The 24,194-nt window shown below is 42.5% G+C and overlaps 1 protein-coding gene and 1 non-coding gene across 3 annotated transcripts; one reads left to right on the top strand and one right to left on the bottom strand.

The window, feature by feature from the left end:
• Window positions 1–2,130: 2,130 nt before the first annotated feature.
• Window positions 2,131–24,170, bottom strand: MFAP3 (microfibril associated protein 3). Of its 2 annotated transcripts, XM_066341648.1 has the most exons (4): window positions 24,135–24,170; window positions 11,445–11,628; window positions 9,962–10,421; window positions 2,131–6,181 (listed from the first exon to the last, which is right to left on the bottom strand). In XM_066341648.1, exons 3-4 carry the CDS (start codon window positions 10,254–10,256, stop codon window positions 5,388–5,390), a joined length of 1,089 nt encoding a protein of 362 aa, XP_066197745.1. In that variant the 5' UTR covers window positions 10,257–10,421; window positions 11,445–11,628; window positions 24,135–24,170; the 3' UTR covers window positions 2,131–5,387. The 2 variants fall into 2 exon arrangements, with proteins under 2 accessions (XP_066197745.1, XP_066197744.1); XM_066341647.1 differs by lacking the exon at window positions 11,445–11,628.
• TRNAV-AAC (transfer RNA valine (anticodon AAC)) lies at window positions 17,820–17,895 on the top strand. Its single transcript has one exon. It is a non-coding gene; the product is annotated as a tRNA-Val (tRNA).
• Window positions 24,171–24,194: the final 24 nt, after the last annotated feature.

Raw genomic sequence — 24,194 nt, 5'->3', positions numbered from 1 at the left:
GGCCGGGAATCGAACCCGGGTCCCCCGCACGCCAGGCCCACGCTCTACCGCTGAGCCAACTGGCCAGGGCCACTCACCATTCTTATATTCACCACAGTCTCCCTACTGAAAGCTCCTGTGACTCTGCACTGCACCTGCGGGGTCTTGCGGGCCACAGGATCATGCTTAGCCCTGTGTGACAGGGAGGAAGCACGGCAGTTAGCGACCCTGGGGGCAGTCCTCATTGACAAATGGGAAGTGGTACATAAATATCCCAGCTCCCTGGCCTTCAGGTGGGACAACTTTGAGGCATGAGCTACATACACTGGGTGCAGATAGAGCTTCCTGAGGTCCTCAGTAGGAAGGAACATCAGTTGCCCACAGCAGCGACCCACTCATTAATGCATCCTGTACCGGCTTTCTTCTTTTCTGTCTCACCTCCCCATTCTCCTTCCTGCCTGGGATCACCTTCCAGGTAAGCTTCTTGCATATGGATCCTTCACTCAAGGACTCTTGGAAGAACCCAGTCTAAGACGTCTTATGACCATGCAGATGAAAGCCACATAACTAAGGTGGAGAGGAATCTAGAACGAGCCAGAATCCTTAATGCCAGATGTGATCCCTTGCCCTGGCCTTGTTCTGCTTTCCTCTGGACTTCCTATTTGAGAATAATAAACCTCCTGTTTCGGTAAGCCACCACAACTGGGTTTGGTTTCTCTGGCATGCAGCCCAATGCACTTGTAACAGAAATCTGGAGGAATTCTAAGTTGAGTACAAATGCATCCAGTCATCAGCTGAACACAGGTGCTAACCAAGCTGACACTCTGATTGCTAGCCCTACCCTGCACAGCAGGTTACAGCTGGCACCTCACTTTGTTGCTATATTTAATCCTCCTGTTGATTTCATGAGGTAGGTATTATCAACCCCATCTTACTTAGCCCAGAGAGGCCAAGTCCGATGGTTACAGAGCCCGCGGGGAAATCAGAAATCCAAGTCCAGTGATCTTTTGCCACAGGGTGATGGGGGCTAGGTTTTCATTCTACGGAGTCTGCAGCATTTAAGTAATGACTCGCACCTCTGCTTGTTCCCTTTGCCTGTCTGCTTAGCTCCTGTGCTTTTCATCATCACCCTTCACTTCCACTGGCCTTGCAGTTACTTGCTTCTAACAGCTACTCCTCCCACCTGCCAAATCTCACCACAAACTTTATATACTAGTTACAGGTTTTCCAAAACGTGCGAAATCCTCGTATCCGTAGGCCTCTGTTGAAGCGCTTGCCTTTGCCAGGAACACCTTACTTCAGAAGTGGGAAACTGCTGCGTTTGGGCCCAGAGAGGATGGTCACTGCATCCTCAGGGTGACTGTGAGCAGGACACCCAGGGTAAGTGTGAATCACAGCACCAAAAACATAAATGCTTAGTAAATATTTGTAAAATTACAATGGGTAGCCATGGTGATTCCAACTTGAATCCAGATGTGCTCCTGCTTTAATTAAAACCATCAATATCCAATTCCATCACACAGAATAATGAATATACACTTTACAGAAGACTGCAGACAAAATATAATACATTAAACATTTAATATTTTACATTCAAAGATGACTTTTTTTTTAAAAAAGGACAAAATGATAATGTATGTATTCATTAAAATAGCGACCATTTAAACATCATCTGAACCATACCAAAGAATACTCATTTACTTTTAAGAAATGTGCTGCTGGCCCTGGCCAGTTGGCTCAGCGGTAGAGCGTCGGCCTGGCGTGCGGGGGGACCCGGGTTCGATTCCCGGCCAGGGCACATAGGAGAAGCGCCCATTTGCTTCTCCACCCCCGCCCCCTCCTTCCTCTCTGTCTCTCTCTTCCCCTCCCGCAGCCAAGGCTCCATTGGAGCAGGGATGGCCCGGGCGCTGGGGATGGCTCCTTGGCCTCTGCCCCAGGCGCTGGAGTGGCTCTGGTCGCGGCAGAGCGACGCCCCGGAGGGGCGGAGCATCGCCCCCTGGTGGGCAGAGTGTCGCCCCTGGTGGGCGTGCCGGGTGGATCCCGGTCGGGCGCATGCGGGAGTCTGTCTGACTGTCTCTCCCCGTTTCCAGCTTCAGAAAAATACAAAAAAAAAAAAAAAAAAAAATTAAAAAAAAAAAAAAAAAAAAGAAATGTGCTGCAAACTTACAAGTTTATGTATAAGGCTGAGCATTTTCTACCTTACTGCCCCAGACGAGAAAAGCTTGTGTTCCCTTGCTGGTGACTCGGGGAAATCTGATACATTTGGGTTATAACTGCTGGTGTGTGGGGACCAGGCTAGCAACCATGACAGCCGGGCTCTGGAGAACAAGCATGCCGTGCTCCCAGGCCACTCGGAGACCCAGGAGACAAAGTCTGAATAGGGTGAGACCACATGCTGGGCGCAGAGAGGACTCTACCAAGGGCTTCACTGAGGCTGGAGGACTGAAGGGAAAGCAGTGTGCTTTGACTTTAAAATACACGTTAAGTGACACAAAGAACTCAGGGGCCTTCTTACAACCATTCCAGATCAGCAACTCCCAAGATGTTCACATCATGGTAGTTGGTGGGAAATACAAATGCTCCCTGGGCCTGACTCAAGAATTAACCTATCATAACAGGTGCAGCTCTGAGGACAGGCATAGTAGCCTAGCCTCAAAAGATGCCTGTCTATTGGGTTTCAGCTGGTTCAAAAAAAAAAAATCTATGAAAATGCTCATGTCTCTTTTTGGTAAGTTTATTTCACAAAGCCACCATTTCATAAAGACAATAAGGTTCATTAAATACAAGACACAATTTATAAATGAGATAAATATTTCAAATACATCTTATTGAGTAAAGACATTTTCACTAACTATAAAATCCAATTAGACAAAAGGATAATTACATCAGTTATTATCAAAAGGCTTTAGACTATAGTTTAAGTTCAAAAGATTAGACTTTACAAAAAGATGTGAGACTATTAATTATATATGAAGAGTATTTGATTAGATAGAAAATATTAGTAAGTGCATTTTCCTGTCTCTTGAAAACTAGCTTTAGAAATACCAACTCTGACTAAATCTGACCTATTTTAATTCCTTATCGATGACACCATAACCTGGAATAGTCAAAGTAATCCAGTTACTTTGGCCATCAAATTAAGTCACCATTATGTTTCTAAAATAATTTATCTAGGCTACACTGGAATAGCCTGTACTTAATTATTATATAGTATTGTCTAAACTTACAGTATTTTCCCTAATATTTCTTACATTTTTATGAAGCCCGGTTCCCTATGACTTTGATCTTTAACTATGTCTGCCTTAGGGTCCAAACGCTCATGTCCATTATGAGAACATGTGGGGTAAACTCCTGCTCTTTAATGTGACAAGCTACATTCTAAAAAACGACCCCAGATGTGCGATACTGGGACAGGATTGGGTGTCCTAGCTGAAGAGCTGAGGGGACAGATCTCAAACAAGGGATTTAAAAGTTTCAATATTGCGGGAGAGACAGTCTGTGAAGAAATAAGTGTTCCATAATCTAGGGTGTGTTCAAGAGCCCTTGCTCTCATAGCCGCACGTATGAAAGCGGTCTTCCTTCAAGAAATACAGGTCTACGAGCCAAGGCAGGCTTTGGCTAGATGATGGTAGCTTTTGTTTGGCTCTGAAGGTTTCCATGGAAACAGCCTGAGACAGAAAAGGCAGCATTATCATATTCATCCATAATGCCGTCTGCTAAAACTGCACACTGATTCATTCACGCTCTCCAGAGCAGATGAATTATTTCTGATAAGCCCGGACAAAGGCAGGCATGCGTTCTAACTGGTCACACTTGAATGTCCTACCTTTCTCTATCTGCATCCTTAAATTAAAACCCTGATAGAACCTCCTCCAAACATTTTCCTCAGGATCTGCTAGTTCAAAGAATGTGTCAATAATCAGCAGCCAATGAAGAAATGTGAAGTACCAAATGGCGCTCCACTGCCAAGTTCTTCAAATGCTATGACGCCGACATTCCTGTACTAAAACAATTATTCTGAAGAGTATTTACAATTCCATTTTATCAGATCTCAGCCAGGCAAGAAATCGTGTCTTAAGTGTTTATTACACACAGTTGAATCAGGTGGCATCATCCATAATCTTCCTCCTTCTTTATGTCTTGATCATTTAAATGTACGTGTAAATATATCTATATATCCATCTCTATCTATTTATTATATTTAATATAGTCACATACACCTCACATCGTTAGCTAATCTTATTTCAGGTTAGTGCTTCCTAGAAAGGCCACAGAAGCAGCCCTTGCTCAATTCTCTATCTGAAGTACACAAAAATAAAAACCTCAACAACAATAAAATATAAACAAAACCAATGAGATAAGGAGGCATGCACGCACCCTTTAGCACCATGTTGAAGACCCCAGAGGACAAGGCTGACAGAGGTCTGAAGAGGAGCCCAGCTCTGGGCTTCCCCCAGGAACGGGATCCCAAACACAGACCTTGTCGAGTCCGGGATTTTAAAAAGGGAAAGCCTGAGGAATTCTCTTAACAGAAATGTCAAAATCCATGATTTACCAGAGACAGATGATTTGAGATTGTTTCTTATTCTAAAGCACTGAAGATGCTATGCCTTAGAAACAAAGTGTTCACTTTTGGATATCAGTTGAGCAATCACTGCCAGCACAATGAACTAAATGACACCTCAGGAAGTTAGAAGACATGACACCCCCCCCCCTCCCCAAGGACCCGTTTACTCATGGAAAGTAGTTTCCTAACGAGCAGCTAGCTCGCTGGTATCCGTATAACAATGTAGACATGGCTACCCTGAAAAGATTCAACCTAGCACATGCAATTGCACACTCCCCACGGCAAAATGTCTGGAAAACACCCACACCTTTATGCACTATGGCATTGGTGTAGAGATCTAAAGCAGCTTGGTCTTTTTCATGAAAAGGGAGTGAAAGTCCAGGGAAGAGCTTATTTAGAGATATGCTAAAGACTTCAGTGAATTAGAAGGGATGGGTAAGAAGTTATAAGGCTAGAAACACCTTTCAGTATTATATGATGCAAATCTCTCATCTTATCGGTAGGAAAACCGAGGCTGCAAGACATGTCAGCCCTAACCGATGAAGAACCGTGAACAGCAAAGAAGCATGGACTTCTCAGTGCGGTCCTTTCCCCGTTATGTTTATCTCTCAGGCTCCTTTAAATCTTAATGTGTATCATCTACTCAAGCTTGAGGAAGATGACCGAGAAATATTGGATAGGAAAAATGCTGCATTTTTACGAAGATTTTGGCAACAACACATGTTCTGATGTGCTTAATGGGAACAAGGGGAAAACCTCAGTCATTGTTTTGGTAAAATGCTATTTCCTACATGAAACAGGTTTTTGTTCTGTGGGCAGTTTTTGCAGGTACTGGGAGCGCTCACAGCTGGCAGTTCTCATAGGCCCCGCCTTTGTAGCTGGAGTTCAACTCAGCAGATCCCATATCGTCAGGGGGGCTGAAATGACTGCTGTCCTGAGAGTCTGTGCCAATACTTTTGGTCTCTGACTGAAGGTGAACAGAAACCTGAACTGCTATCTCCTGGCCTTGTTCATTCAGAGAACCGTCATCCGAATCTCCTCCTGGTGAATTACTCCGCCCCATCTCTGGGTTAATGACGTAGATGCCACCTTGAGCGTTCAAGGCAGGTCTCTCTTTAATTCTTTCCCCTAGGTCATCAGGGTCATCCATTCGCACAGCCTCAAACATCTCCTCCACAAAGGCCCTGCAGTTTAGGATAAGGGGGGGAAGAGGGACGCTTCGTGCCAGTTCTTCTATGTAACGGGCAAACTCCATGGTCTTAAACTGTGTGACTTTGGCGAGCTCCAGAGTCTTGGCCGACGTGATGATGGGGATGCGTTTTGCAATCTCAAAGGCCTTCTGAAGTTTCTCGGCCCCTTCGGTTCTGAAGAATTCATTGATGGCCTTTTCGGTCTTACGAAGATGGCTGCTCATCATGCAGAGCCGTGTGACGTTCAAGATGAGAGTGATCGTAAAAGCAATGAGGCAAACGATCATGTAGTAGATACTCATGTCTCCTGAGGTGAAGATAACACGCAGGGTGACAGAGTAGGAGGCACGAGTTGGAGAGGTGACAAAACATGTATAGAGCCCACGATCATCAAAGGCTACGTTGGTGATATTCAGGAAGTTATCAGAAACCAACCATTTTCCACCTGATAACCCAACAGAAATAAAAAAAATTACAGCATAAAGAATATTACCATGAAATATGCTAACTGGCTTGTCAATATCCCTTTTCTTCATGAACATACTTTAACTCATCTATTAGTTTCTGCTATTTGTTCCGATCATGTAAGAAAGGGCAGATAGTTATGTCAGGGTCAGAATTTAAATAGCCTAGAACTTAAAAATATCTTCCTTCTGGACAGTAATGAATGCCATAGCTACCTTTTCACTGCTAAACATAACAAGCTTTTCAGGGAGACAGGTACATCTATATAAGGCTAAATGACTAATCTTTTTTTTTTTACAGGGTTGCTTGGAGAGAGAGTCAGAGAGAGGGATAGATAGGGACAGACAGACAGAAATGGAGAGATGAGAAGCATCAATCATCAGCTCCTCGTTGTGACACCCTAGTTGTTCATTGACTGCTCTCTCATATGTGCCCTGACCACGGGTCTTAAGCAGACCGAGTAACCCCTTGCTCGAGCCAGCGACCTTGCGTCCAAGCTGGTGAGCTTTGCTCAAACCAGATGAGCCTGTGCTCAAGCCGGCGACCTCAGGGTCCTCCACATCCCAGTCTGATGCTCCATCCACTGCACCACCGCCTGGTCAGGCGAAATGACTAATCTTAAACAAATGTTTATGTGTATACGGCTGTACCTGGATGATATTGCGGGTTCAGTTCCAGGCTACCTCAAATAGCAAGTATTGTAATAAAGCAATCATTTTGCTGGTGGAGGGCTTGCCTTTAATTTGTAAAAAAGAAATGCAACATATGTGAAGCACAATAAAGCAAAGTGCAAATGAGGTATACCTGTATGTGTGTCTATATCACAATTTCTACCTATACATTTTTACACACTAGAAGAATATGCCTCAGAAATATAAAACAATGTTTACTTCTGAGTGATAGGTTATGAGTACTTTTTATTTTCTTCTTTTTATTTAACTCTGCTTATCTTTGAACTTATAAAGAAAAAAAATTTTTTTAAACCTACCAATTTAATGAATTTGTTCAATTAATAATTGGCTAATCTGGCATGCCTGGCACACGTTAATCAGTTTTGTTAGAAAGGTTTGTTGATGATACCTTGATTTTCTGGCCAGAGTAACGAAGCACAAGCTGGAAGATATGTCTCACAGGTCAGGGTAAGTAAGCAGCTTGGTAAGAGAAAATAAAGTTGCCTTTAAGATACCCAGGCTACTGTTTTTAACCTAAAACATACCACTTCTCTTCCATATATAAAGGTATCTTCATTTAGGAAACATGTATACAAAATTATAAAAGCATATGAAAAGCCAATTATACTTGATTCAATATCCTTTAATAACTTGGCTCTGCCTGCATGATTCTCAAATTTGCAGTAAATTCCCAGCATGCTCTATGCTCCAACTATGACAGTCATTTGAAGAAAGGATCAATGGGTTAATCTAGGGTGTAGGTGTGAGTCCTAATAATCATAGGTAGCGTTCCAGAGGAGGCTGGGTGGTTGCTTCTTAAGCACCACCAGAATCCTAATCTTCAAGATCTCTTTAATCCCCGAGGTCCTATGATTCTGGATTATTTTAGGGGCAAATCAGTTAGTGAGCACTTTGGATTGTGCCCATGTATTTCATCATCAGATTTATCTAAATTCTATGGTTATATTTAAGAGCCACCACTTCACCAATGTAAAAGGAGGAGGAAAATATGTAGCTATAAATATAGCCATTATCCCTCAAGTTTCTGTCCTCTGAACTTGGAGCTATGAAAGGGATACCCTATGAATCCACGGTGTGATGAACTCTGCAGACTCCATTCATCAACCCTGTGCTATGACCACAATCTACCGCTCTAGCTCCCTTGCTGATAATAGCTCAAGATTTATGAACCTTATACTAGACTGGCATGCTCTTTAAACTCCTCTCACTTGAGATTCATAAAACTTAATACAATTTTCTGAAGCTGTTGTTGAAAGTATCAATGATAGATGTTTAGTGGTTTTCAAAGTAAAGTCAAACAGAAAAATAAAAATGCCATTCCAATCGACTGGTCTCAACATAGCCTAAGCTTTGTTTATGTAGTCAGTCTGTGATAATCACATTAGTTGAAAAATTCAAAGCTCAGATGCATTTGGTCAGGATCCTACGGCCCAAGGGAGTAAGATTCTAATTCAGTGAGTCCACATGTAGAACCCCAAATCATGTTCAAAATATACATTCCGGGTACCTTTCTAGAGATTCTGATGTACGTCTCTATTCTTAAGAAGCTAGTTAAAAGTACACTGTTCCTTCTAACAATTCAAACACTCCAGTCCCTTGGTAGCCAGTTACTCAGTTGTAAAAGGTTAAAATGTTCAGCATATACTTTTACACAGGGGGCCAGTTCACTGACAGGAAACAGCATCTGTCCCCTTTTCTGTTTTCCACTCTAATGTGTATAACCGAATATTCTTTCTATTCCGAGATGAGACCTTTGTAGTGAGAAAGGCGCCTTCTCTGAAAGTGTACCTGTGAGGATACCAGATTTAACCTTTGTCTCAATAACTTTTCATGGTGACTTCTTTGTGAGGTGCTTCAAACTGTGTAGTCTTCAGAAGAATCTAACAGAACACCACTAGTTCAGGAAACAGTATTCTGATTAAGATGTGATCACAGCGTCGGCCTAGCGTGCGGAGGACCCGGGTTCGATTCCCGGCCAGGGCACACAGGAGAAGCGCCCATTTGCTTCTCCACCCCTCCGCCGCGCTTTCCTCTCTGTCTCTCTCTTCCCCTCCCGCAGCCAAGGCTCCATTGGAGCAAAGATGGCCCGGGCGCTGGGGATGGCTCTGTGGCCTCTGCCTCAGGCGCTAGAGTGGCTCTGGTCGCAATATGGCGACGCCCAGGATGGGCAGAGCATCGCCCCCTGGTGGGCAGAGCGTCGCCCCTTGTGGGCGTGCCGGGTGGATCCCGGTCGGGCGCATGCGGGAGTCTGTCTGACTGTCTCTCCCCGTTTCCAGCTTGAGAAAAATGAAGAAAAAAAAAAAAAAAAAAGATGTGATCACAGGTCCATAAACTGCAAATCAAATCAAAACCTGACAAAAAGCAGACCTTGATCACATTAGTATGATGTTAATGTGATTTTTTAAGATGGAGATACCAAAAAAACACCAACACAAGAACTCTCCTGTTTTCAAGTAAATGAAGTGCATAGACTAGAGGGAAAAAATGAGCTAGAAATGCTTACAGAGCATCTCCTCAGTGCTCTTCTAATTTTCAGAGGGACTTAAAGTGTAATGCACAGATCTGTAATCATTAAAACAAACAAACAATACCCCTGGATTTCCACTGACATTTTCAGTAACTCATCTCTGGGCAAAATTTTTTTACTTATAACAAATTTAATAAAGTCTAGCCAAAATCCTTCTTGCTGTGTTCCCACCGGGCCAGCGTACTGCACTAGTCACATCAGTCTAGTGACTTGTCCCCCTGCGGATGAGCAGCACGCACAGCCTGCGGTCCACCTTCCATGACAATGGAAACCCACACACCGAGAGGGAAGAACACAGCTGTCATCATGTGAACACCTTTTACATTTATAACTATTCTTTATTTTTTTCTTCTTCTGGTTAAGTAATTTTAATTAATTTACTTTTTTATGATAGATATCATACCCTAGGCCTTTCGAAAGTGTTAAGTACTCACACTGGTACCGCAGCTTTGGGATTTCTTGTTGAGTACGCCATAAACCCGAGAAGAAAGAAGTAACAGGAAATGAGTAACCATGGTTAATTACACTCTAGTATAGTTACCTCTGGCTCTGTTATCCAGTCGCTGTCCTTTTGAATTGTACCAATGGACATCTTCATAGTGGTCGATTGTGAGAAGACACTCGATTGTAACGCTAGCTCCCTCTTTGGCTATGATGACATCGTCACTGGATTGGGAGCCTGCTGAGAGTTCAAAGCTTGGGGGGAATGATCCATTGAAAGAACTATGATTTGCTCCCAGTGGGTCCATTTGGTTGAAGCCTACATCCTCCAAAGCAAGAGCAGCTGGCACAGTAACACTCACCACTAAAGTGAATAAACAGTAATGTGGCTTCATGAGAAAACGTGAAACAATCTTACTTAGATCTAGAGAACTCAAAAGCTTCTATATTATAACAAGAGTTCCGTGGATAATTTATTGCTTGGCATTGGAGTTTTCCAAAAAAGTGGTAGATCCAAATGAATTTTGAAGTCTTCAAGATTAAAACATGTGAAGACCAACCTAAAAGAAAGCCAGGTATAAAGTTTAACCAACAAAGACTCAAAGAGGTGAAACTCTATATTTTAGAAATGAATAAATGGAAAACTGATTAGAATAACTGGTGCCAACATCAGGGAGTGCAATAAAGAGAACACCTTCTGAAAGTCTTTTACAGAGATGGCAGAAAGAGCACTGCAGTGGGAAATGGCAGACCTAGATTCTGGTCCTGGCTTTGCTACGAACTAGCTGTATGACCTTGGAGGTAGCTGGGCTTGTTTTTACATCTGTCAAATAAGGAACTGGATAAGACAATTTTTAAGGACTCTTCTAGTTCTGAAATTCTATGATTCTATTTCACTCTGACAAATTCAATGCAACAGGGAGCCAATGAAGGCCAAAATACTAAGATCAATGATCTTTTATTTCAACCTGCACCAGTACCATCTGTTGTTACATCAGTAATGTAAATCAACTGGTATATCATAATCATAACCATGGAGCTCAAAATTTGAGTAGTTGAAGGACACAGATATATTAGACATAAATAATGCAGAGATGGTTGAGGTAGTTCTGTTGTTTTAATATTAGAAAGAAAATTGCACTACTACATATTCACAAATATATATATATACTGACTTCTGAGGCCGTAACACTCTTAGGCAAGAATATTAGACAAAATAATTTACCTTTAATTATTTCTTCAGAATCAAGAGACAAAATATAGTATACTTAACAGTTTGTAAGAATACCAAATTTCTAGCTCAGAGTCTGTAATGACAAATTGTCAGCAATGCAAATATAAGCTACATGGAAAGATTACCAAACAAATTTAAGAGTAAAATACCATGAATAAAAAGAAAAATGATATCCTAGTCTCAGAGTTTGTGATTATGACCACTATCCTGATAATCTGATTCCTCTTTTAAATCACTGAATCTCAAAGAGAAATATCAACTCTTATTCCTGTAAGATATGGGATGAAACACCTAGCTTTATTTTTTGTAAGGGCCCAAATAATTAGTTTTGGAAACAAAATTTACTTGCCTTTATACTTTCATGAAGGCTTCTTGATCGTATAACATAAAAAGTAATGGATCATTGTATTTTGCCATTAAACTCTTCAGTCTGAATTATAATAAGCTGTAAATGTCATTTAATTTTCATTAGCCCTTGAAAGGATGGATGATGGAAAATATTTTTCTGTGTCTTCTTATAATTTAAGGACAGGCTGTTTAGAATAAAACAAAAAACTTCAGATTGTGTTACACATAATAGATTGAACACATGTGCTTATCTTCACTTCCTCCTAAAACCCCACTACAATGACACTGAAGAAACAGAGCACTTGGCCCAGGTGTCCCCGGACTTGGATGAGGAGTTCCTGTGGCTTCATCCAAGTTAGCATTTTCCAAACTTCATACATTTCTTCTACTCGCATAATATCTTTTTGCTATATCCATGCAGCAAGTTTTATTATTTATGCTTTTTCTTCAAGTCAACTCATTATTTTACTTTCATACATTTATTTTAGAAGGAAAGTCTGTATCATATCTGTGGATAAAAGTAACTGTATGCATAAACATGATAAAACCAAGGTAATGTTATTAACTTTCAGAGACACTGCCATCTGCTGAAGCTCTGAGCTAGAGGCTTGTTCTCTTTGCAGGGAAAAACATACAAAAACAAACAAAACAAATACTACCCCCACAATTCTACTTATTCTAATACTCCTACGTTTCTTATCCTGCCATTTAACCTCCTTCTCACTCTTGCCCACCTGAGTTAAGGACCACTATTTTAGACAAAAGGTATACATTTTTCATCCATTCAATAGTATCTACTGAGCACCTACTATATACAACCTACTGTACTACAGACACTGCCTCTGTCTCCATGGAGCTTGGTCTGCTAGAGGACATACATGCTAACTAAACACATAAAACTGTCGGGAGCCGATCAACGACTGCTGGCTGACAAGGTCACAGAAGGAGAAGACCCACAACTGCTGGCTGACAAGGTCACAGCAGAAGAAGATCAAAAACTGCTGATTGACAAAGTCACAGCAGAGAAGACCAATGGCTGCTGGTTGACAGAGTCACCGCAGTGAAGACCAATGGCTGCCGGTTGACAGAGTCACCGCAAAGGAAAGGCACAACGATACCTCCCCCTTTAATCTTTTGAATTAATTTGGCCTTATATTCCCCCCTTTTCTGGGTGTGTGCTATTATTTATGGCACAGGGATAATAGTACCGTGCTTTCCCTGTAGATTTGTAGTAATTTCTTTGGAAATGAGACAGAAGGTGTAAGTTCCACAGAAAAGCCTGTAAGCCCCTTGAACTGGGCTCATAAACATAAGAGGCTGGCCATGATATCCCTCATAAAGGGTTAAGTTTGTAGGAGAATTTCTTCTTCTTAATCATGTTAGAAAGAATAAAGTTAGAACTTAACTAGTGTATGAATATAGTAAATGAATAAAGTTTAACTAGACATTAGAATCTTAGGTAAAGTGGAGTGGAGTGGCCTATTGCGTGGCCTTGGATAGGAGTGCAGCTGGCAAGTAAAGAATGTTTTGTTAAAAGACTTGTTTTGTGACTGAAGACAGTCGCTGGGCTTTTCTCAGTAAAACATTCTCATGAGATTTTTGTATTTTCCAAGAATAAGGAGAGGAATGTGGTGGGATTCATAGCAGCAATAGCAATTAATGCCTTCTGATATTATGTTGCTACTAGCTATCTTGTAGGTGCACTCTATGTATCTTTAAGTAAAAAGTTACTCTTAATACTATGTCAGTTTCTTAAATAGCAAGCCTTTTGTAGTCTTGTGAGAAAAGAATTAGGACACTACATGAACTCAAGGCTATTTGCCTGAGCAAGCGGTAGTCCTTTGCTATTCCTTGATGATTTCATCTGCTATCTCTTTCTGCGCCCTTGACTCACAACAACAGTAAAATAGAGTTATTAATTAGTACTAATCTTTTAGAAGTTTGTACCGATATTATTACTATTCAAGTTATTGTATAACTGTACTTTGAATAACTTACCACCTGACTTGTAGCTTATAGATATGAATTAACTGTTATCTAGAAATATGTAACCATAGTGAAACTAAAACAATGATGTATTCAAAATACCATGTGATTGTAACTTAGTGTGTGTGCATAAAAAGTAATGTTAGACCAGCCATTGGCAGAGATGCCTGGCAGTAAATGCTAACTAGAGAATAAAGAGAAAAAAAAGAATTCGGCTTTCTCACTCGATTTTCGCCGACGCCGTCTCCTCCTGTGGGACCCCTGGTTCCCCCCCGGGGATGGACCCTGGCATAAAACATATACTAAGTGTTACCCAAGGGAAAGTACAGGATGCCACAGGAGCACCTGACACGGAAAACTTCCTCATCGCAGAAAGCCTCCCTGAGAAAGTGCGAGGTGCAACAGGACCTGAGGGACAAACCGAATTCAAGAATGGAAGAGAAGTGTTCTAGGTAAAGGGACAGGGGACAGGGGAAAAAGCAGACAGATCACTGGTTAGGTGTTCCTGAATAAGAGCTACAAGTTGTGGTAAGGAGAGGTGGTGGTCAGAGAGCGCTGGGCCAGATTCCTGATTCTGGAGGGGAGCAGTCTGGGCCAGCAGCGAAACCGGAGGTGGACTTCGGGAATTGGGAGTGGGAGGCTCATGAGTGAAGATAACTTGTCCAAGATGAAGAGATCAAAGATCTGAGAGGATAGCTGTAAGGTGTGACTCCCTCCCCCCCATCAAGACTAGAGTAGAAGACACTGGATATAGAAGAAATGGACTGTGTCTTCCTGCTCTGAGATGCAGGAGCTTCTGAAGAATGAACAGTCTCCCCATGTCCCCATGAGGGCTGCAGCGCAGGTGGTGTCCTGGCAGTGTTCCTGTTGTGTGGAATCGCTTCTTCCTGCAGCTCCCTGAGCCTCCTCTCAAGCTGGGCTCTTCCTCCCACACGGATCCAGCATATACCTGGATACAGGATGGCTCTTCCTCGACCTCTGTAGTGCTCAGTGTTACTCTGCTCACTTGGCTCTAGTATGTTGCTCTGTACTGCTAGGCAGTCTATCTCACCTATGAGCCCCGTAAGCACAGGGACTACATTTTTTATTGCTATTCTTCATAACTAGCACATGCTCAGTACTGATGGAGATTATTATTATTTTTTTTTACAGGGACAGAAAGAGAGTCAGAGAGAGGGACAGACAGGGACAGACAGATAGGAATGGAGAAAGATGAGAAGCATCAATCATCAGTTTTTCTTTTTTCTTTTTTTTTTACAGGGACAGAGAGAGAGTCAGAGAGAGGGATAGACAGGGACAGACAGACAGGAACGAAGAGAGATGAGAAGCATCAATCATCAGTTTTTCATTGCGAAACTTTAGTTGTTCATTGATTGCTTCCTCATATGTGCCTTGATCGCAGGCCTTCAGTAGACTGAGTAACCCCTTGTTCGAGTCAGCGACCTTGGGTCCAAGCTGGTGAGCTTTTGCTCCAACCAGATGAGCCCATGCTCAAGCTGGCGACCTCAGGGTCTTGAACCTAGGTCCTCTGCATCCCAGTCCAATGCTCTATCCACTGCGCCACCGCCTAGTCAGGCAAGATTAGTTTAAATTTGATAAAGCATGCGATGAATATTTGTAAATTGAAGAATGTTATGCAACAGGGATCATAATTATTCAAACCAACATGCATTTACTAGCACTTAGATTCTTTGACACAAAAAAGAGACAACGCTAACAATCTTGATAGAACTTAAAGGCATAATGCCTAAAGGAGTTTCTTAAACTGATCCCCAAAGTCTTCATTTACAATCTTGTTTTAGAAGATGGTGGTGGGAATGAAAGATTATCAAGTCTAGAGTTTCCAAATCAGGGTGAATATCACAATCATGTAGAGAGCTTGTTAAAAATATAGATTACTGGGTCCTATCCCAGACTTACTGAATAAGAACCCCTAGGTTCAGCCCTTGGAACTTAATTTAGCTCTCGGAGTGATTCTGAGGCAGTGGGTCTACGATCTGGTGTCCAGAGACCACTAATATACTTTCTTATATCCTTACAACAGCACTGGCTAATGGTGCTCCAGACTGAACACTTTCAATATGTGAGAGTATCACTCACATTCCATTCTGGATTAAGATTGCCCTGAAACATCACAACTGCAGGGCTCTGATAAAGGCAAGGTAGCAGAGAAGTTCAAAGGTACCACATTTCCTGGATTCCAAGCCTGGCTCTAATTTTAACCAGCCTTGAAACTTTTGTAAATGACTCAATCTCTGTGTCTCAGTCCCCTTATCTTTAAAATAGGAAAAATAACAGTATATATTGTTCTCATAAGACAATTATGTGGTCCAAATAAGAGAGTATATATAAAACAGAGTCTGGCAATAGTAATCACTGAATAAGTGATTATTCTTCTTATTACTATTGTTTATTGAATTATTATTCAGATATTGTGCTAAAATCTACACCTTACAGCAAAACCATTATTTAAGACAAATAAAAACACTTTTACTCAGAATATCATCAACCACTTAAAGATCGTGGGGGAGGGCTGGGGAGGGAGAATTCTAGAATTCCACTATGTAATTTAAATCTTTAATTTTAAATCTCACATTTTTCTTTTTCTCAGTGCAAGTGAATATTCTGCAAACATTGGATCAAACAGGCATTGTAAACTAAGCTTGGACTCAAACCATGTGTTAACATGTTTTTACGTGTCCTGAGTTTGTGGTAGAGAACCTTTGCTGGAATCCACCTAGTTCATGGTTCCCTTTTTTGAATCCTGCCTTCTCAGGCGCCAGAGGAAGCCAACCCACTGGCTAATTAGAATGTTTTTGGAATCTGGAATTGCAAGGACACCGCCACTATAGATCAGTAGGTCACCGCTATCCGAGGAAGAGAGGACTGTGGGGGGCTGAGGCGGTCAGGTGTGAGGCACATACAAAGAGAACAGAGAGAAAGGACAGCAGGCGTGGAGAAGGGAAAGAGGGTGACAGAAGAGCAGAGGGGCAGAGCAAGACTCACACATGCTGCTTTGGCTCCTGACAGAATGCTACTTCCTGGTTCCAATAAGACGCCCCCACCCCAAAAAACAAGCATCTTTATTCAACTTTATTCCAAATTAAAACCAGAGAAATATAGACTGAATGTGCAAACAAGAAAAGAAATGGAGAAAAGGCTAGAAAGGAGAAAAAAGATTAAGTTCAGCAAAAGTAACTAAACTGTGTTATAGCTCCGAGGCAGTCCTCATGATGGCTCTCGGCTGCTCTCCTCCTCATACACTGCTGTGGCACACAGACTGCCCACGTGGGCAAGACCTGAGGTTCCTGTTCTGGGCAGACATGGCCACTGGCCTCTACTAGAAATTTAGAGCAGGTGTCCCCAAACTACGGCCCGCGGGCCGCATGCGTCCACCCTGAGGCCATTTATCTGGCCCCCGCCGCACTTCCAGAAGGGGCACCTTTTTCATTGGTGGTCAGTGAGAAGAGCACTGTATGTGGCAGCCCTCCAATGGTCTGAAGGACAGTGAACTGGCCCCCTGTGTAAAAAGTTTGGGGACCCTGATTTAGAGAAACCTCAAAGACACGGTCCAGAAAAATACCATGAACACCCTTAAACTGCTCTTATGTCAAAGGTGGCAGAAGTAACCTGCTATAATATTGATAATTCAGGCCAAGAGAGCAACAGGTCGCATAATATCCTTACCTGTCCAGTCAGTAAAGACAGGCTCAGTCTGGGTATTTCATGCTCATATCATGGGCATCCTGAACAGAAAGGACTTTCTAGTCCGAGCTACCAAGAGACACAACCCATTTGGAGATGGGTCTAGCAATCGGGAGAGAAAACACTAGCCAAAGTAAGTGTTCAATGTGACAGAAGCAGATAAGAGAGTAAGCGACAAATCATCCCTGGGGCAGGATACCCCGGACTTACCTCCTCATACTACATTTCCTTTGACTTAAGCACTTTGAACTGGTTTCTGCTACTTGCAACAAAAACTACATTGCCTGAAACCATTCTACTAATTCTGGAGTAATGATTTTAAAACAGCTTAGCTCAATCAGGGGCTCATCATGCACAAGATGAAGTTCTGGGTGCTGCAAGGGATGCTCAGGTGAACTAGGATCCTGTCCCAGACCCTTGCTTTACAAACTACCCGAAGGCAAAAACAGCTAACTATATATAGGACAGTGTGAGATGTACTGAAGAGAAATAATTGTGCTGTGAATGCAAGAGAAAACCTTCGTGAATTTTAGAAATATAATTCACTTGTAAGTTTGGGACTCCCCATAATATCATGCCTGCTATTCTCAATGCAGCCGCTGACACTTGAAGAAGGCTAAGAATGAGTTCAAAAAGGAAAAGCAAAGTGCCACCATCTTGTAAACAGTTAAAAAAGGCTATGCTGGCCCTGGCCGGTTGGCTCAGCGGTAGAGCGTCGGCCTAACGTGCGGAGGACCCGGGTTCGATTCCCGGCCAGGGCACACAGGAGAAGCGCCCTTTTGCTTCTCCACCCCTCCGCCGCGCTTTCCTCTCTGTCTCTCTCTTCCCCTCCCGCAGCCGAGGCTCCATTGGAGCAAAGATGGCCCGGGCGCTGGGGATGGCTCTGTGGCCTCTGCCTCAGGCGTTAGAGTGGCTCTGGTCACAACATGGTGACGCCCAGGATGGGCAGAGCATCGCCCCCTGGTGGGCAGAACGTCGCCCCTGGTGGGTATGCCGGGTGGATCCCGGTTGGGCGCATGCGGGAGTCTGTCTGACTGTCTCTCCCTGTTTCCAGCTTCAGAAAAATGAAAAAAATAAATAAATAAATAAATAAAAAGGGCTATGCTATATTTGTGAATGAAGTTACTTGGTAGAATTTTTTACTACCTTGCTTCAGCATGAATAAGAAAAGTAGAAAAGTGTTTATTCTAATGTCTTTTTCATCTTTAGGTGTAGAAAAATGTAAGCTTTTTAAAGCTCATGCATAATCAGAAATGTAGATGATTTTAACCTACAAAACCAGTCTGAATATTGGTGGTATCATTAAAAAAAGAAAGAAAAGTGCTGAAACTGTCATCCCTAACAGATTGCTTTGTTGCTGTTCCTGCCAACTTCTACAAAATACTTGCATTCTGTTCCAATTCTCAACAGAAGTAAATAAGGAAGTAATGTTGCTGATTTCCGTTCTCGTGGTTCAATGTTAAGTTGGCTGAGGAAACTGCTGTTTGCAGAAATAGTTCTGGGATAAACTCAAAGGGAGGAAAACACTGATGGCCAGATGGTGTTGGCTTTTGCTCCAAGTATACTGGGATATTAATGCTTCATTTCCCATAATGAAATGTGTTCTAGGCTGTATTTACAACTCATCCACTCTTCTCTGTCTGCACAGTTACACTTGAAAAATGGAGACATCCCCCTACCTCTGGCACACTAATGGTTAAAGTGGCATTCTGAATTGGCAAAGGGGAGAAAAAGCAAATGAAGATCCAATTTTTTTAGCAGATTGTTAGCGCTCCTCTATCCTTTGTAAAGAACAAACATAAAGCTGTTCTGCTCATAGTGAAGCGTTATAGAGATCTCTAACACGAAAGGGTAAGATTCTAAAAGAAATCACCATGTTGAGCGCCATTTTCTAAAAAGTTTCTAATTAAAATAGCCCCATATGCTCCCAATAGTAGTTTGGAGCCATCACCCGCTATCTAACTGGTATTTGGGCACTCGGCTCAGACTTCAACATATTTTCTGGCACACTGAGAAACACCTTCTGTATTTGTTGGAGCTTTGTTTTAAACCCAGGATGATTTGTTCTACTTATGACTTTTATCCCTTTTGCCACAAGCATTGGCTGAAGCTACTGGATGCACGTGACAAAAACACTGATGTATCAGGTTTGATTTATGATCTCCTTATTCAATTTTTTCCCTCTATTATAGTCTGAAAATTCCCCAGTATCTCAAACTCAGTATAACTAAAACAGCACCCACCGTCATCCTCAGATCTACTTGTCCGATATACACATAGCTTGAATGATAGCCACACAATACAATTTTCCCAGTTTTGTAAGATCAAAGTCACAGGATCATCACAGCTTGGTGGTTATGAGCAGTGGAGTTAAAAGTGCCTGATCCTATTCCTGGGTGAAGCGTGGGTTTGAGAGACCTTAGTTTTCACATCTATTGAATCAGGTTATTGATAGTAACCACCTCATAGGGTAATTGTGAGCTACCCTATGAGGTGAACTACTGTGCATACATTACAAATATATGCTATTATTTTAATTCCACCTCCTAGATGTTTTACAATTAAGCCTTATGTCCCTAACCTAGGTCATAGTCCTTTTACCTTACCCGAATACCACACTATTCTTTTAATTTCTAAATGGGCCTCCTTAACTCCAACTATACCTCTTGCTTTCCCAAATGCTACTCCTCTCAGAATTGGTCCTACACACAAATCCAAGAGAGTCAAGGTGATTTCAAAAATCTACTGGCCCTTTTCCATCGCCCATGAGATAAGCTTTAAATTCCAGTCTGGCATCCATAGTTCTCCAGGAAGATTCAGGCGGCAGACCTGAAGGAGCTAGACAGAGCCCAGCAGTGCCTGCACAATCATTGCTTGCTAAAGGAATACATGAATTTGGAAGTCAAGCCTGGTCTTTAGTTACACTTGCCACTAATTAGCTATGATCTCTAGTGGTCTTAGTTTCCTTATGTAGAGGCCGATTATCACTTTCATTCCTTTTTTTGCTTAAATCCTGTAATCTTCCCAGCTTCCCTATCATGGCTTAGCCTTGACTACACTTGTTTTACTGTCTGTTTTCTCCAAATAACTTTTTTCCTAAAGTTCTGGTTCCATTTACTCTTTTTGCTTGAAACTTTCTGCCCATCCACACCAATATATATCTTCCTATGGAAATTTGACTCTCTCTACAACTCAAATTTTACCTTATTCAAGAAGACTTCTCATCTAAACTCTTTTCTCTACCTTTATTTTGGATGTATTTGATTTGGTGTCAGTCCCCTAGAGCTAGCTCACTAAGAGTACTCACTTTCCTCCTATCAGTTATCGATCTGTTCAAAAAACTGTAAGCTTACAGATGCCACAGTTTAAAACCTGTCCTTGGCACAGGATTGAATTCAACATTTTGGATTTGAATTCAGACATTTATCAACCTGGCAGTCAGAAAGGTACTTGCTGCAAACTTCTTAGTCTGTTAGTGGAGAGATTTGAAGCTATGAGTACACAGTTTTTTTTGTTTTTGTTTTTTTTTTGTATTTTTCCGAAGCTGGAAACGGGGAGGCAGTCAGACAGACTCCCGCATGCGCCTGACCGGGATCCACCCGGCATGCCCACCAGGGGGCGATGCTCTGCCCATCTTGGGGCATCGCTCTGCCACAGTCAGAGCCATTCTAGCGCCTGAGGCAGAGGCCACAGAGACATCCTCAGCTCCGGGCAAACTTTGCTCCAGTGGAACCTTGGCTGCAGGAGGGGAAGAGAGAGACAGAGAGGAAGGAGAGGGGGAGGGGTGGAGAAGCAGATGGGCGCTTCTCCTATGTGCCCTGGCCGGGAATTGAACCCGGGACTCCTGCACGCCAGGCCGACGCTCTACCACTGAGCCAACCGGCCAGGGCCAAGAACACAGTTTTAAAAATTTTAGTGGGCACTGACCAGGCGGTGGCGCAGTGGATAGAGTGTCGGACTGGGATACAGAGGATCCAGGTTCGAGACCCCGAGGTTGCCAGCTTGAGTGCAGGCTCATCTGGTTTGAGCAAAGCTCACCAGCTTGGACCCAAGGTCACTGGCTTGAGCAAGGGGTTACTCGGTCTGCTGAAGGCCCACGGTCAAGGCACATATGAGAAAGCAATCAATGAACAACTAAGGTGCCACAAAAAACAACTGATGATTGATGTTTTTCATCTCTCTCCATTCCTGTCTGTCTGTCCTTATCTATCCCTCTCTCTGACTCTCTCTCTCTGTCTCTGTAAAAAAAAAAAAATATATATATATAATATATATATATATATTATATATATATATAAAATTTTAGTGGGCAGAAAACTCTAGAGCAGGCATCCCCAAACTACGGCCCGCGGGCTGCATGTGGCCACCTGAAACCATTTATACAGCTCCCGCCGCACTTCCGGAAAGGGGCACCTCTTTCACTGGTGGTCAGTGAGAGGAGCACTGTATGTGGCGGTCCCCCAACGGTCTGAGGGACAGTGAACTGGCCCCATGTGTAAAAAGTTTGGGGACCCCTGCTCTAGAGTGAATTTGATCTATCACTAGTTTTCTCAAACTGTAATTCTTAGACCACTTACATCAAATTAATCTGTGGTGCTTGTTAAAGATGCAGATTTCTTGGCCCCACTCAGACTCACTGATTTGGCATCTATAAGGATAAGACCTAGGCATCAGCATTTTGATATGCATATAGTTTTAATGACTTTCAAGTCAAGTTCATATTTCTTTTGATTGTCCTAACAATATTGTAATTCAGTGATTCTCAAAGGGCAGTATAGGGGGCTTTTGCAGGGAGTTTCTGAGATGTTTTAAATGTGATTTTTCAAAACAATTCTCGTAATAATACTAGGACATTATTTGCCTTTTTCACTTTCATTCTCATGCAATATGGTGCAATTATCCACATGACGAGTGATAATCACAAGAGAATGAATGCAGGAGAGGTGAGAATCCAGCTGTCTTCTATTAAGCCAGATACTAAAGAGACTTGTAAAAATGGGAAACACCGTTCTTTTCAATAATTCTTTGTTTTGGTAAATATTCTTCATAGAAATTCCATTTATGTTAACATGTAATGATTTTATCATTTTAAATAAATTAATAACGTTTTTAAGGTTCTGTTCTGCTATCATAAATGGTAAATATTGTTAGCTCTAACCCACACAAACAAAAACTCTTTGATATTCTTAGTAGATTTTAAAAGTGTAAATGGGGTCCAAGACCATAAAGTCTGAGACCTTTTTGCTATAATTATTATCAGCAGCATTTTCAAGATTACAACACAGTTAAGGAGCTTACTGAGATTCCATACTTAAATCCCAAATATTTGCACTTTCCATTAAACAGAAATATCAGAAAATAACCTATTTTACACCTATACAGTTTTTTTTTAAAAGGTGTTTTTAACATGCTCCCAGGTATATTGATGCCCCTGTATTTAGAGACCCATCATGAAAAGTAAATGTTTTAGGAAATGACAATTATGTACCTGGACATTAAAATCATGAGTCTTAAGGCACTAAATGGAGAGGAAAGACTTGGGGTCTGAAAAGGCCTAGTCCCTTCACCTGACTGGGACTTACTTTTTCACGACTGTACACGAAGGTGTCTCTAATGCCCTTCTTTCTGGCTGTCAGTCTGGGTTTCATACATTCCCACTGCTGGGAGATGCATCTTTCTGGTGTGGAGTCCGTTGTAAACTTAAGAGTCGTACATTGTGTCGGCCTGGCATGCAGGAGTCCCGGGTTCGATTCCTGGCCAGGGCACACAGGAGAAGCGCCCATCTGCTTCTCCACCCCTCCCCCTCTCCTTCTTCTCTGTCTCTCCCTTCCCCTCCCGCAGCGAGGCTCCATTGGAGCAAAGTTGGCCCAGGCGCTGAGGATGGCTCCATGGCCTCTGCCTCAGGCGCTAGAATGGCTTTGGTTGCAACAGAGCAACGTCCCAGAGAGGCGGAGCATCACCTCCTGGTGAGCATGCCGGGTGGATCCCGGTCAGGCGCATGCGGGAGTCTGTCTGACTGCCTCCCCGTTTCCAATTTCGGAAACACACACACACACTCGTACATTGAAGCATATCATTTCTCTGCATAGAAACCTTCAATTGTTTTCCATTACTTTCCATACAAAAGTCAAAATCCTTGTCCTGGCTCATAGACCCTATTGTCTGAGTCTCTGGCCACATCTTCCTCTTTTTGCTTCAGTCAGTGGCCTTTTCTCCATTTTCTTGACCTCGTTAAGTTTGTTCCCACCAGAAGGTCTTTGCACTTGCTTTGCTTCTGCTTCTAACGCTTTTCCCCAGATCTTCACAATGCTTATTCCCGCACTCCATCCTGTCACATTATCCTGTTTTTCTTTTTTGGTGTATCCTGTCTAATTTTCTTTAAAGCCCTCACTACCATTTTGGATAACTGTGATTTTTTTTGGTTATTTTTATTAAAAAAATTTTTTTCAATTACAGTTTACATCCAATATTATTTTGTATTGGTTTCAATTGTGCAGGGTAGTGGTTAGGCAATCAGATACTTTATAAAGTATCCTCCGGATATTTCCAGTAACCACCTGGCACCATACAAGGTTGTTACAGTATTATTTTTCTTGTATTTTCTATGCTGTACTTTATATCCCCATGACTAACCAATCTGCACTTCTCAGTCCCTTGGTCTTTTACACTCAGTCCCTCAAAACCCCCTCTCCCTGTTTTTGTTTCATGGTCGGTCACTACATTAAAGTGTCAAATAGTTGAGAACAGGGCCACCGTTGGCTGGTAAACCAGTGTCTGCCCCAAGCGCCCAGGGCGCTTTTAGTTGTCTTTTAGTAAATGTACGATGTACATTTTAGTAAATGTACGATGGCTGAACTCCCGCAGCTCAGGCCACGCCTTCAAAACAAACCTCGCGGATTCCCTAGCTTCCTTCAGGTCGTATGCCTACCCACCCGCTCGAACCCAAGCCTTGGCAACCCCAGCAGCTCCCCGCAGCGACCCCCACCGAGTCCTCACTCACCCGAGCGGCGCCGCGCCCTTTCCGGCTGGAGCGGCTTGACCCGGAAGTGCTCTTGTGTCG

This window comes from Saccopteryx leptura, chromosome 6, assembly GCF_036850995.1.
Source record: "Saccopteryx leptura isolate mSacLep1 chromosome 6, mSacLep1_pri_phased_curated, whole genome shotgun sequence".
NCBI lineage: Eukaryota > Metazoa > Chordata > Mammalia > Chiroptera > Emballonuridae > Saccopteryx > Saccopteryx leptura.
Note: the sequence above shows the minus strand (reverse complement) of the source record. Positions and strands in the feature narration are given on the sequence as shown.